General features: G+C 37.7%; 1 protein-coding gene across 1 annotated transcript in view; it reads left to right on the forward strand.

Moving 5' to 3' along the window:
- The first annotated feature begins 1,263 nt into the window (after positions 1 to 1,263).
- Positions 1,264 to 15,331, forward strand: part of LOC147747528 (vitellogenin-A2-like) — an 82,632-nt gene continuing 68,564 nt past the window's right edge. The window contains exons 1-7 of the mRNA XM_086954014.1: positions 1,264 to 1,349; positions 1,624 to 1,644; positions 1,769 to 1,920; positions 3,448 to 3,699; positions 5,995 to 6,156; positions 6,245 to 6,393; positions 8,065 to 8,215. Of these exons, the coding sequence (XP_086810140.1) occupies positions 1,310 to 1,349; positions 1,624 to 1,644; positions 1,769 to 1,920; positions 3,448 to 3,699; positions 5,995 to 6,156; positions 6,245 to 6,393; positions 8,065 to 8,215 (927 nt within the window). The 5' untranslated portion in view covers positions 1,264 to 1,309. The remainder of the gene's footprint in view (positions 1,350 to 1,623; positions 1,645 to 1,768; positions 1,921 to 3,447; positions 3,700 to 5,994; positions 6,157 to 6,244; positions 6,394 to 8,064; positions 8,216 to 15,331) is intronic.

The raw sequence follows: 15,331 nt of genomic DNA on the forward strand, positions 1-15,331 counted from the left end.
CGCATCCCTCGGGATGCGCCAGTTAACATAAATCTGCCCCTTAGTATCGCCTGTCCATGGCCAGAAATATTGCTGAAGTCAGAATAGAAGAACAAATAAAACTTTGGGTTCTGATGAACGCTGACATTTATTTTACATTCCTTGATGAAAACAGATGGTATACAACAAATCTCGAAGGCCAATAGCTTGAATATGGGTGTTTGCTGGTTACTGATAAGGGTTGTACTTGCAATTGAAAATCATGCCTATTTATAGCAACATATTGCAAACGATTGCACCCTGCGCGCTCAGATGGTGGCTTCACACTGTATCCTGGTCTTCTAATAAGTGCACTTGATCTAGTTTTCAAAATCCACAGTTTTGCTGATTTACATACATTTCCATGCGATGCACGCTCCACACAAAAATGTATTTGGTTCAAAGTATGGACCTGAAAATGTTTCACAATTAGCAAAAATGTGCCTGTGGCGAATAGCTTTTAAAATATGTTTGTGGGACAAGCCAACATTTTAAGTTATTAGGATGGAGTTCAAATAGGCAATGGAAACATAATCCAAGAATGCAGACCCCGGTCACTCTGCACTTATTACCATGGTGTAGTTACATTCTCATTATTATACAAAGACCTCAGGATAATTCAACCTACTCTTACATTCTGACATCACATTGTACAAAATCACATCACATTTAACATTATTAATACTAATGAAAATACACAGATTGTACCTTCATACAACATGTTCACTGTGTTAAGTTCATACTAAGTCCAATATTAAATGATGAACAAATAAATACCTGATAGATTCGATAAATGCCTTTAATTTGTTAAAAAGAAATCATGGAAAGCTTACACTGAAAATGGTTCTGACGGAAACGGCACCAGTGGATGACAACGTGTGACTTTGCACAACTCTTTGGATTCGATAAGATCTCTCGGGTCGAGTCGGAATAACCAGAAAAAAAGGTTATCTAGACCTTTCATAGATGTACAGTGGAAGCTGCCAAACATGTCACAAGTCCTTCCCATTAACAGGCAATGAGGTGCTTTTATTTTCATGCATCTTGTCCAAATATGAAAGTATTTACAAAAATACATGGAGCTTGTAAAAGTGTAACTTTTTTGAAACTATGCAATAACTAACGCACAACGTTCCAATCTATATTTCGATGCCTCAGGATTTGAAACGATGTTAGTCCACTGATAAGGAAATTGAAAGTCAGCAAAAATACCCAGACTGAGTAGCCACGCACTCCCCTTTTCCTGCTATAAAAGCAGCCGTGCCCCTGGTCACATCCATTCACCGCCACCATGAGGGGAATCATCCTAGCCCTTCTGCTCGCGCTAGTGGGTAAGATGGCCCTTCTGCTCCTTTCATTGTGAAGATTTGGAAGTATCTTGTTAATGTATCATTTCTTTTATGTTTTGTGTAGCTCACCCAGATGGCTAATTTATAGTGTTTGTTGGACAGGAGTGGGAGTGATTGTGGGGCAATCAGCAGAAGTATTTTGTAATTAAAATTATTGTAATTCAATTAAACTCAATGTTATAAAATGATCAGCAACACTGCATGAGTTCTGTTCTAAGCTTTTTCTCATCTGCCCACTTGACATTTCTCCCCACAGGCAGCGAGCAGCTCAACTATGGTATGTATTTTTTAATTATAAGTTTTTTTTATCTCTTTGTATCTTATTGTGTTGATTGTGTGTTTGGTTCTCAAATGCTAGGACAAATGTTGGGCTCAGGGCTCATGTCTGTGTCTTCTTCCAGAACCCATCTTCAGTGAAAGTAAGACCTACGTCTTCCAGTACGAGGCCATTATCCTGAATGGATTACCGGAGGCTGGACTGGCCAGATCTGGAATGAAACTGAACTGCAAGGTGGAGATCAGTGGATTCGCACAGAAGGCCTATCTCCTCAAGGTAGGAATAAACACAGTGTGAAGCACACATTGATGAGATGCAGCAAGGTGGGCACAGGCGCAAGTCCTCCACTAACCTCGGTCTATTAGACACATGAAAGACTAGTATGTGGATCAGGAAAGGTTGCTACGTCTGTTACTCTGCATTTAATAGCCATAGTATTTTTGAATAATCTGTTTTATCCTGTTCATTTGATACATAGTTTTGTTTCAACTAACTAAATGTGCACAACTCAGTGACTCCTGTTTGGGCCACTCAGCCTTTCAACATTCTGAAGTCAATAAAATGAGTACCATTGAGTTGGGTAGGGATAAAACACCTGTTATTCTGCTTCTCAAAGGGAATTGTCAAAAAAGTATACTAACCCTATTCTGAACCATTTCCTAAATACCTCTCAGCACCTGGAGGCAAACTAGACAGACTATCTGGATAATGAACTATTTAGAGAATTCTAAAATGTTTACATTTTATTCTGTCCATCTTTATTTCAGTCTGTTTTACTTCTTTCTCTACAGTTCTATTTCTATCATTTTCCATCCTATTTCCCTTCTTTTTATTATTATTTCTGTACTTTTTCTGTCTATTCACCCCCTTTTCTGTATTTTTCCATCCACTTTCCTTCCTTCTCTCTATCTTCCTTTATGTCCAACCTTCCTTCTCTCTTCCTTCATTGTTTTTTTTCCTTCTTTCTTCATTCATCCTTCTCGCCATCCATCCATCCATCCATACACCTGTGCTTCCATCTCTCCATCCATTTATTCATATCTCCATCTAGCCAAGCAAACGTCTTTCCTTCCATCCATAACTGTATTTTATGTCTCATCCATTCATCATTCTCTACATTCATCCTTCTTTCATCCAACCATCATCCATCCTTCTCTCATCAACCCTTTTCTCAATTCATCCCTTCATTCTCTCTATACATGTCTCTCCATTCCTCCCTTTCATCATCCTTCCATGCCTTCCACTGCAAGGGTTCATATTTATGAGCTTTTTGGAGACCAGATTCTCCAATCAACGTCAATGGAGCCATACAAAACATGAATGAATCTATGAATAATGCTTAACCGTGTAAGGAGCTAGGGGTGTCTCTTAGCCTAGATATTTGGAAAGTAGTAAACAGCTTAACCTATATTTATTTTTAACCTATTTTCATAAGCAGGTTTACAATTCAAGTCATGTGGAAAGGGGCCCTTTGCCAGGAAAGATGAATCTAAAAAATGTATCAAAATCAGATTTGGAATTGTGATATATTTTTAAAGCAAATGCTAAATTCTATAATGAAATATATGAAATGACAGAGACTTGCTTACTTACGACAAACCCATGTGTGGCTGGGTATAGCTGAGTCTTACACCCTGGACCCACAGAATTTCCAGGGTGTGATACACAGATACAGGCTCTGTGATTGCGAGTCTTCATAATCGATATTCATCATATGACATTGTAACCAAGACCCAATCCTATCTGATGCGTTTATCTAAATTAACCTACAGAGATCCTTCATAAAAATGTGTTCTTTTCCAGATCACTTCCCCTGAATTCAAAGAGTACAATGGAATCTGGCCCAAGGATCCATTCACTCGGTCGTCAAAGCTGACCCAGGCTCTCGCTGCTCAACTCAGCAAACCAGTGAAGTTTGAGTACAGCCATGGACGCATCGGAGCCATATATGCCCCAGAAGCTGTGTCTGAAACTGTACTCAACATTTACAGAGGGATCGTGAACATGCTTCAGGTCACCATCAAGAAGACACAAAATGTATACGACTTACAGGAGGTTAGTTTCAATAATTTCAAAATATAGTTATTATAGCAAAAGGTTGAGCCAATAATAATTCTACTTGACATATGTACAAATAGATTGTATACCACAAAACTATGGAATCCGTCCAGGGAAGACAACTTATAGTATCACCTAGGCTGGCTTCCTCTTAGATACACAAATAGCATTTACTGAGGAAAATGAGGAGAGGGGATGAGTGGTGAGGTCCCCTTTGCTCTGCAGGGAGCAATAATGCACTCCTCATTCTCGATGAGTCTCCCAGTATTATACTTAAATTACGCCTGTGCTCCAAACATATCAGCTCTGCACCGCTCACAGCTACCAAAATCTATTTAAAGATTAATGACTACACGGTCAACAACATACTATTTGGCAGATTTCTCAACAATTTCTGTGGGTGCAAAGTCACCATAAGTGATAGAAATCCGTGCAGAGTGTTGATTTGGAACTAAATTTTGAATACGCTGGAAAGTTGTCTAAAATAAAACAAAGTGGTGTCATGAGCTGCTTTGTGTTACTTTGTGTCCCATGTAAGCATAATATTTTGGGACTCACTCACAAAGGTGTGTGCATGGCAAAAAGTAGCCACACTGTACACCAGCGCTTATGACAAGTGCTGCAGCATCATAACTTAACAGATAAGATCCTATCCTCCTCTGTTCCTTTCACGCAATGCTGCACAGCAACTTTGGTTGTGGCAGAGCACTTCATGAGATATTAGTGAATCTGTCCCTAATTTCTTTTGCACTTTCTCCACACAACAAGGTCCAAACATATTACTACATTCTGTTTCTTTTCTTTAGGATTTAAAATCCAATTATGTACTTAATCCATTTATTATTTTACATAAATCTGCTTAGAGGTTTTACAGCATTTAGAAAAATACAAAGACTTAAACTACTATTAATGAAACACCTTAAAACAAGTTGAAAACATGGTGGTACACTTACAGTACAACAATTGTAAGCCTTTCTGAAACCATGAGGATTAGCCCACCCATCAATGTATTACAGATGTGGAGATACATTTTGCAGATTGTGCCATACTTGAATCCTGGCTGGATTATGCACATTCAGTTAATCTTGACCTGCCTAGTTATCCATTAAATCATTCCTTCAAAACCAAGCAAACATGTTAGTAAGAGGAATGTATTGGTTCTTTTGCACTAGCCTACTTTCCATTGCCTTACATTGGCCATTATTTATTGTGTGGATTTCATTTATTTTTTTCAGTACTATGTACCTGCCATAATGTAGGCACCCCCGTACTAATTTGTAAAGCATTTCCCCCTACTGGATCAACGGAGTTTGAAGGTTTTCTCTCAAATTGCTCACTGTCATTAGATTCAAACTTCCTCCCTAGATAGATTGTTTCTCTGTCCCGCCCACTACTTTGTGCCCTTCAAGGTAAACTCGCCTCTACACTTGGACAATCCACAAAGGCCATAAAACCTTGACTCTTTCAAACAGTGTTCAGTTTATACCTTTATTTCTGCACCCCAGTGACAAGAAAGCAACAGACTCCGACGAGGAAGCACTGAATGACTAAATACCCAAATAATGTAAAAAAAACATGTGCCACAGTGCTCCAGAGTGATGTGAGTACACCTACATAGGTTGACTTAAAATTAGCAAGGACAACCATTGGTCCTCTTAATGTGTTCTTAAAGCTGTAGTCTTCATTTACGATCATTGAACCAATAGTACTACTGCACCTGATTACAGTGGTGCACAGAAGAGAAGTTCACGAGTCGAAACCTTGGATTCAGCTGGCCTGGTGCTCAGTTGACCTCGAAAGAGGTGGCAACTCTAACTTTGAGAAATGTGTTTCTTATTTTAAGTGTTTCCTTGCTCCAAAGGGTGCTACTCAAGCGGACTTGGAATAAACTAGGAATGTGTGTTTTAATGGGATCTGACATCAAAGGTAATTGCTTCAAAAGCTAAACTGGGGATTGCATATTTTGGAATCCAAGAATAATCATTGCAGAAACCACAGACTGGGTGTGATACATTTATTTATAACACTCACATGTCTAGAAGCAACATATTGTCCAGTCTTAAGAAGCAGTAAAATGACTGAAAGAACCTCCGGCTAGACTTGAATCGGGAATCTATCTGTATATGTGTCATTGTCTGCAGATCGATAGGTTGAATCAATCAATGAATGTTCCATAAAAAGTTAATAATTCATAGAATTGAATATATATCTTCAGAATGTGTTTATATAAGGACGAACCAATATCCAGAATGGAACCCCAGATTGTTTTACTTTATCTGCTGATTTCCACAGTCTGGAGTCACTGGTGTGTGCCATACACGATATGTGATTCAAGAAGACAAGAGGACAAACAGCATCATTGTTGTGAAATCCAGGGATCTGAACAACTGCCAGGATAAAGTGGAGAAGAACATTGGCATGGCTTACGTGGAGAAGTGCTCATCTTGTCAAAAGGTTTGACCTTGTCACATATCTCTCCTTGAAATGAACACTGAATCTTAGACCCTCACTACCAATGATAATTGTATGTTTTTTGCAATAGATTGTGAAGAATCTAAGAAGGGCTGCAACATATACTTACAAGATGAAGCCCAAAGAAGATGGTGCACAGATCACTGAAGTGACCGCACGACAAGTGTATCAATTCTCCCCATTCTATGAACTCTATGGTGCAGCTGTAATGGAAGCCAGGTGGGTGCCTTTCACAGAATCACTGGACTACCTGTATTCTACCTTGTGGATCATTCAGTATAGTTAAATATCATGTACTTATAAAGAAGATATCAGCAATAATGATGTCTATAGCAATTTCAGCTTTAATTGAAGATTTTCAAACATAAAAACAGCTATCCAGACAAGTAGGCCAAAAAAAACACGTAAATAACAACAAAAACATGTGAAGGCCAAAAATGAAAGTCCAAAAGTTGAAAAACAAATATATATTGTCCCTTAAGGTTTTGGCTACCACAAAGTAATTTAATATTAACGTCCATATTTCATCCACTGAAATTTATAGTGACTTCCACGTTCATTGCATTTTCTCCTGGTATGGAAATCGCTCATGTTTAGTTCTGTCTGTACAACTTATCCAACTCGTATGATGTATGCGTAAAATGTTATCGGATTTTTGGAACACAATTACCAGTATCTCACACGTGCTTAGGCAATTCAGTTAACAGCTTATTAAGAGACATATCCACATTGAGGCACACAACTTTATTCATGAAAACTATCACCTGGTGTGACTGTTTGTTTTATATCTAAACTATATAAAAATGAACAATAAACTGGGGGAGGTGTTCAGCCACGTCAGTTTCAGCAGCCAAGTTCATTTCAGCAGCCAAGTTATGGAATACACTGCCTTTGACAAACTCAGCAGTGGATAGCCAATGGGCCTTGTAGAAAGACAAAACAAACCAGTACTCTCAGATACACATTGGTTTTTTTTTTAATTAGAGAGTGAGCTTTATGGAACTCTTTCGAAGTGTGAAACAAAAAGCCAATTGATATCCCTCCCCCACCACTGGCATTTTGGTGAATTGACATCTATGGTGGTGGCTAGAAACAGACATTAGCTGATTGCTGATTGTTCGTACAGTACTTTCCTTTAACTTTTTTCTAGTGCATGTCCCAGTGAATTTTTTTCCCAGTTCTGCAAGTGTATAACTGTAACTGTTTAGTATGATCTGCATCACCTCTTTAGGTTGAGCTGCATCAGATAGATTAAATGAGAATGATTTGTTTTGAGGTTCCATGTGTTCACGGGTTCTATTTACAGGACATCTTTCACAAACAAAAGCTGTGCATAGAAACTAAGATAAAAAGAGAAAACGCATCTTCAGATCATTCATCCATTCTATTGAAATTAAGTCATACACCATCATCCTTGAAATTTAGACTAAGAACTTGCCCCAATATATATCTACCATGCAAATGATGAGGGGATCAAGACTAACGCCACCATTAAGCAGAGTCAGTGGAGATAATTCTTTACATTGCAGACCAGGAGTATCTGACCCCACAAAAAAGTAATTCAGAAGCAGGAGGAACTGCACTTTTGACCCCTTGGCCTTCATCCAATTATATCAGCAGAGAAACACTATATTTTCAGTAAAATGTTAATTTTCCATATGTCCATAGACAAAGCTAAGAATAGTGCAAACATTTTCAGTACTCCAAGAAAAATAGCGTTTTTGCTTTCTGGAAAGATTCACAATCAATACAAAAGGGACATTTTCAGAACTCTCATATTAATGTGGCACCACGCATTGCTGGTACATTGTCTAACTCACCTTATGCAAGCTCTAGCCCTTGACAAGGCAAATTGAGAGTTCATACATTTTCTCTTCACCTTTCTTTCAGACAAGTGCTCACTTTTGTGGAAACCAAAAGCAATCGAGTTAGTGCTCCTGACACTGAACTCCAAAACCGGGGTGGTCTTCAGTACCAGTTTGCTTCTGAAATGTTCCAGATGCCGATTCAGTTACTGAAGATAAGGAGTCCTGAGACACAAGTAGGTAACTCAGTGTAAACATTCGATTGTCACATACATTTATTTTAATGTTAATAAAAATATTTTGGAGCCTATTCTCAAACATATTTTCAACAGTAAACATAGGTTTAATGGCAAAAATACCACATTTACAATTACAGTGAATACACAAAGTGATTCTGGGCATAAATGCATTCATTACTTTGGATTTCTCCTCCACTATTGTGGAGACACCTGCACTGGTAAATTCCAGACAAGGGACTCAAAATGTCTTTTCCAAGGTGTGGTTTCCCATTGAAATTTGGAATAAGTACAAACTTAAACTTAAACATTTCTGGTCATTCCTAAGATTAGATTCAATCTCTTCCTACCCTGGAAATGGTCAGAGCTTTACTCCAACAAAGGGTTGGATCAATTCCCATTCTAGGATTGGAAGCAACTCCCCTTTCAGCTTCGGAATGGTAAAGGACAATAAACCCCAGATGTACTAGGGATGTAAAGAAAGAACTTTCTCTAAAGGGAAAAAAAATTTCCCTAAAGAGAAACGATTTGCACAGCATGGTCCATTCCTTGTTTGTAGAGTGTTATTCTATGTGGATCTCCATGCAGGAAATAGACATACCTGGGACATGTCACATGACATTACCAATAGTATGTTGAGAAACCTTTACCTGGCACAGCTTTCCAGGAATACTTATATATAAATAGGAAAGTATGCTCAGGTAGAGGTGTAAATATCTGTCTGTACGTTTATATTTTTTGTCCGAAGTTTTCTCCGTTGATTGTAGTGGGTAGCTAGTTTTAGTTATTTATTCTAGCCTCGCTTAATAAAATGATATATAATATTTATAGCATTCAGTTTTGCAATTTCACAGAAATGTAAAAAACTGAAGTTCCTATTATATAACACATTAGTATGTTTAAACTTCCTACAAGGAGATCACAATTATGTTGACTAGTCCATGCCTATTTCACTGAGACATCTTTCCGCCACATTCAGTCTATCTCTCTACCCCATACACAAGGAGAACAGAAATGATCACATCGTCAGATCTTTATTTGTTTTGCCAATTTAGCAAACACAGCTGTTTTTCCACATTGATACTAACACAGAGGTATATAAACATTTAGAAATTTCCAAGAATCTCTTTTCGAAATACAGTTGGAAGCACAAAGCACTTCAACAAGAGCTTTAACAAATTCTTGGCTGAGGTACATATTTGGATAATACAAAGCTGACTCTTTTGAAATGTCTCCAAAATCCAGGTCAATTTGTAGCCCACTTTCCTGAGCTCTGGAAAATATATAGCCATTATAGCCACTGAATCTTCCACTTCATCAACCAGTTAACAAAACAAAGTAAAGCTCAAATCCTCTTGCTAAGTATCCAGAAACGAATTTTGCTCTACAACTTTAAATCAACTCAAGTGTAATACATCCATAGATGCTCATCCTTAAAAGAAACCCCAGGTTTACTGAATCCACCAACATAGTGCACAGCTTGGTCCAACAGCCTGTTCCCTCCGTTCAGTAGTTTGCCTCCCTCATTCTATATAAGAATCACTGTGAAAGAGAAAACTGAAAGCAGAAGTTGTCTCTCAGCAGTGCAAAGCGAAACAAATCCAAAAAGTAAACAAAATGTATAGTTGTTACTAACACAAAGAACAAAACAATGGAAGATAATTTTTTACCTTATTAGCACCTTATAACTTAATACCATTATGCACCACAAAAATTACAAACACATTATCCCATTACATAATCTTTGAAGCTTGAAGGTTTACTTCTATAATATGAGCTATTAGTATCAGCCACAAATCTGGGAATAGTAATATTATTGCAAGAACTGTTTCTATCACAGTACTTTTGTGAATCTGACTGAGGTGCTGGAATTCAAGATTATCCACCAAGTGAACGACAATCAGACCAACACTTTGCCAAACATTTTAGTTATCTTTATTGTTTCTCTTTGGTTCTATGTAGCTTGATCGTCCCTTAGGTGTCCAGCCAGGTCTTTTTTTACAAACATCAACTCCTCTACACTCCCTTCTATGTCACATAGTCTATGTTTGAGATCAAATCCCCTCTTATAGTTTCTTTGGTAATAGCCCACCATAATGAGCAATAATTCCCTCCTTCCACATTACTCTTATATTTCAACTACAATTGGTTGAGTTTCAATCCTGTGAACCTGCCTTTAAGACAGTCTTGGAAGATTTGCAATAAGCCAATGGTTTGACTCACAGTACATCTTTGAATGGTACCATCATCTCTAATGTACACCCCCTAATTAAACAATTCATACTTTCTACAATACAACTTGCTTGAGGAGAGTACAAAGCAGTGCAATATGGTTTGATGGCAAGATCATCTCACAATTCTTGCATCTCTCAAGACATCATTAGCTGCTATTGTGGTCTTAGATATTTCCTCACATGCAAACACACTTTTCAAATATGCAAGCACACTCCTGGTGGTTATCAAATTCACACAACAAGCAGTGCCACATTTTAAAGCAAAGTCTGGTAATACCAAAATAAATATTGCTCCAAGTGGCACCAACTCAAATTTACCAATTATGCCCAACCCCAGTTTGTTCCAGAGTTCACCTGGAACCTCCAACGGGACAGTTCTCACACACCTAGATTTGTCAATACTTGCACAGTACAGACAGTCTCTGACAACTAACTCAGTTTGTCTGTCCAGATGTGGCCACCAATACTTCTCTCAGACACTGGCTTTAGTTTTCCCCAAATGCTCCTTATAAGCAAAATGTATGATTTGTCTCCACAGTGCAACTGGGAGAATTAACGGTTTCCTCTGGTACAGTTCGACGTCCAATATGTTCAATTCCTCCCTCACATTCAGGAAGGCTTTGGCCTCCTCAGACATTAATGTAATTTTGGGCCATCCTGTGACCACAAAGACCAACATTTTATTTTTCACATCATCATGCGCTGTGGCTAATTTCCATTATGACTTATTAACAAAAGATACCATGACCTACATCTCAAGCAAATCAGTATCAGACGAAACTGATCTGTTGACAGGGAACCTGTACAGACAGTCAGCTGGAACATTCATTGCTCATAGAATATATGCCACTTTAAATTTGAGTTCCACCATAATTCCACCTATCATTTGATACATGGACTGGTGTTGTCAATATTCCTGCACACGAACGATTGGACCAAAGGACTCCAATCAATCTTGATTAACACTCCAAACCCCAAAGAAAAAAAAACGTAACGTGTTGTTCAGCCCACATGCAAGCTTGATCACCGAATACCACTCTTCATCTACATTGAGTGATCTCAAGGCAAATGCAACCACTCTTGCTTCACCATATACCACTTAAGACAGCACTGCACCCCGTACTTTTAAGCTAGTGTCAGTGGTCAGAATACTTTTTTCATTACATAAAAATGCCCCAATGTGGGCATATTTGCAATCTCATTCTTTATACTTGCATAAGCTTCTTCACAATCCTTATTCCATTCAAAACTCCATGCGAGCCAAAAACACGGAAGCCAACCTTTCGGAAGCTTGTATTTCTTCAATTATACCCATTTGCAATAACCTGGTTAATTCCTCCTGCAACAGTTACAACATGAGTTTGGGTAACCTTTACTTTGTGCACAGCAGGCCTAGTGATTTTTAAAGTTGCTCCAATGCTGAATTTATTTTAGCAAAACAAGCAAATCCTTGAACTCTTTAACAAAATCTCAACAATCCCTTTATAATCATCAATTGTGACAACCAAAAGTACTTGATCTGGAGAATTAGGATTAAGGGAATCCCTAAATCTCTTTGGTGACAGTACCTAGGCAAATTGTCCCCATGTTTGGATACATAAACAGTACCTGCAGTCTCCCTTCCCTTCAATTTAAAATCCATCACCAGATAACCAATAAAATCAATCTCTTCAACCACCATATACTTCTGGGTTTATGTCTAGTGGTAACTGAGATATATTTTCACATCCAAAAATGTCTTTCCAATTCGTATAGCCCACCAGATTAAAGGGCAAACCAGAATCTGTCAAAAACACTAGTTTTTCTCCACCCATCTCCACCACACACTCTGACATGGTAATGCACCCCACTCCATCAATCTTTCCATCCATTTGTTTAACTCCCTTTATAAAAGGTGTTACCTGAGGAACAGCACTTTGGTTAATCTCAGGCACATTAGTTATATACTTTGCTGTTTTTACATATGCAAGTAAATTATCCCCTTTTTCCACAATGTCTGTATGTGACACTCTAAGCATAAGAATCGGGACTATTGAAGGGGTGATTGGGACCGTTAAATTTAAAGTATTTACATTTAGACTCCTTCCCCATATTAGGATGAGCTTTAAAATACTCTGTCAGTTTCTTCTGCATAGCTGACTTGCTATTGTCTAGATTATCTCTGTCCCAGTCCGAGCGATTAACCCTGTCAAGAGTGTGTGTTACTGTGCTAAACATTTCCTTGATCTAACTATAAGTATGGTCCATCCCTTTCACAATGTCCACAGTTTCTTTAAGAGAGGGACTTTTACCCAACAATTTTTCTTGGACTCTGACCTCGTTGGTTCATCGCACCAATTGAGCTCTGATCAGAGAATCCATTACATCTACAAGCTCACACATTCTGGCAAAGCTTTTTAGAGATACCACAAAGTTTCTAAACATGTCACATTTGGGTTGAGCCCTTGTGAAATATTCCTCTCATTCCATGATGACATTTATGTTCGAATCGCATCCTTGTTTCCAAAAATATAATTCCAAGGATGCATAACTATAAAAGAAACTCAGTTTATTAAATCAACTCACACATTACACTGCTGGATATGAAAGTGTCCCCCCTCACTTCAGTTGTTCATAACCCACATTTACATAAGCATCATGGGAACGAGAATACGGAAAACAGAACTCTAAGATTACCGCATAGTGTCAACACCCAGTTTCCATTCAAAAGTGGTATTTAAGAGCATCTCCTAGTTATACATCAATTGCAAATTTGGCTTTATTTGCCTCTTATCATTCCGAATGTGTGTGATCCTATTGTAAGTTAGAAAGACCTTTACACTCTTTAAGCTTCAGATGATCAGATGATTGTGTTGCAATGCATTGATCAGAAGGAAAACCTATCAATTGAACCACAGGATGCTCCTTAGCATCCAGGCAAGCATAGTGTTTGTTTCTGTGGTCAGATTAACGTGACCAAAGCCTCCAAAGCACTTGAGTGCCTGAATTTGCGGAACAATTACAGATAGATGTGAAAAAGCCAGCTCCCACTCAACTTTATATATTAAAGTTTTGTTGACCACTAATCAGGGTATATGTGTGCAGCACAGGAGAACAAACACATAATAGAGAAGGGCTTTTGGACAGTAAGAGGTTTCATCTTCCTTTGAAGAAGTTTCAGTTGCTTCTCAGTTATGAAGCACATTTATGGTACTCTCTAAAGCACTGTGGAAGCCAGCGGACCACGCAGTCTTCAGCAAAAAAGTTCAACAAATTTCTCTTACTTTTTATCAATTGAAAAAAAGTATATCTACCATTACCTGATGTCATAGAAGCCATTGATTTCCTAGGGTTTGACAATCTGCACATTCTTTGATATTGCTGTTTTGCAATAAAGTTATTCTGAGATATGTGTCCCCTATAATTGAACATTGCAAGTATCTGTAGCCCTTTAGAGGTCACTAATTGAAACCTCTACAGTTGTTACGTGAGAAGAAAGAAAGTAACAAATGTTACTGCCCATCTCTAAATCATCCCTCTACACTAGTATGAACATATCATGTCATGTCATGTTTCAAAACTGAAAACATCCACATTTCATTGACTTCTTATAAAAAGGAAAAACAAATACATGTAAATCAAGAAACATCCATACTTTTTTTTATAAATAATAGTTATAAAATGAAAGCAGGTTATCACTGTTAAGATCAGATGCACGATTTTTGCAACACATTAAAGTATTTCATAAGTTATATGTTTTCATTATTCCCACTAAACCAACGGCAAGAATAAAAAATGCACATAGTGTTTTCTACACGCAATTTTGGCTGAACAAAGATGCACAAATTCAAATCTATGGAATTATAACAGACAAAATAATTGTTTTCACCTCTCCTGTTAATAATTTGTACAAAGTTTAACAAATTGAACTTCATTGGTCATCCAAATTTAGAATAACAAACATACACTAAACTTTCATTATGTTTGCAACCTGCTCTAAAAGGTTTACAAATGTTCCTGAAAATGTTAATTAGCCCACATACTTTGACTAGTGAACATTTGATCTGTCCCATGTAAGGCTTTTCTTCAAAAGGGTTTCAATAAAGAATTGTTGCTGTGCTATGAGTTCAATCTTTCACATGTAATTTTGAACAAATGGCAAAATTGGCAAACATTTAAAAATATCATCAAATGTTAGATGTTTTGTCTTTTTCTGGTTGGTTTTATGTAATAAATGTTATGTGTTGCATATGTTCCTGGATGTCTCAAGAATCCTTCCGTAATACATTCTACTGAACTGGAAATTACCCAACTTTAAAGATACAGGGTAAAATGGCTTTAGAGAGCTAATCTAAGGGAGTGGGCAGAAATAATTAGCTTTAGAAACTTAAACCTTCCAAATTAAGAATCAATTCCCTGCGTCTTGGGGCCAGATGAACCAAGATACCCTTAAGCGATTCTCAAATAGCGATTTTTTGTGAATCGCTAATTGCTAAATGGTATGTATCTAGAAATTCGCTATTTTTCTAACGATATCTTAAAATTCCTTAATTGCGATTAGCAAATTGCTAATCGCAATTAAGGAATAATTTCCCATTCATTTCTATGAGCTAGGAGGCCCATAATAATGAATGGAAAGTTATTATCAATTTACGATTCGCAATTTGCTAATCGCAAATTGAGAATAATTTCAAGGGTGCAAGGGTGTCTTAAGAACACCCTGCTGCACCCCTGAAATTTACATGTGTGCGCATATGGTGCACATACATGCCCTAAGGGCATGTATGAGCGTCACATGGTACCTTTAGAAATGTCAAAAAGTGCTTTTTTAAAAGACTTCGCAAATTACCACCAACCACAAGTAGGTGGTAATTTGCGATTTCTTAGCCTAAATTCGCAAACC

Source organism: Lissotriton vulgaris, chromosome 1_1 (assembly GCF_964263255.1).
Source record: "Lissotriton vulgaris chromosome 1_1, aLisVul1.2, whole genome shotgun sequence".
In the NCBI taxonomy this organism is placed as follows: Eukaryota; Metazoa; Chordata; class Amphibia; order Caudata; family Salamandridae; genus Lissotriton; species Lissotriton vulgaris.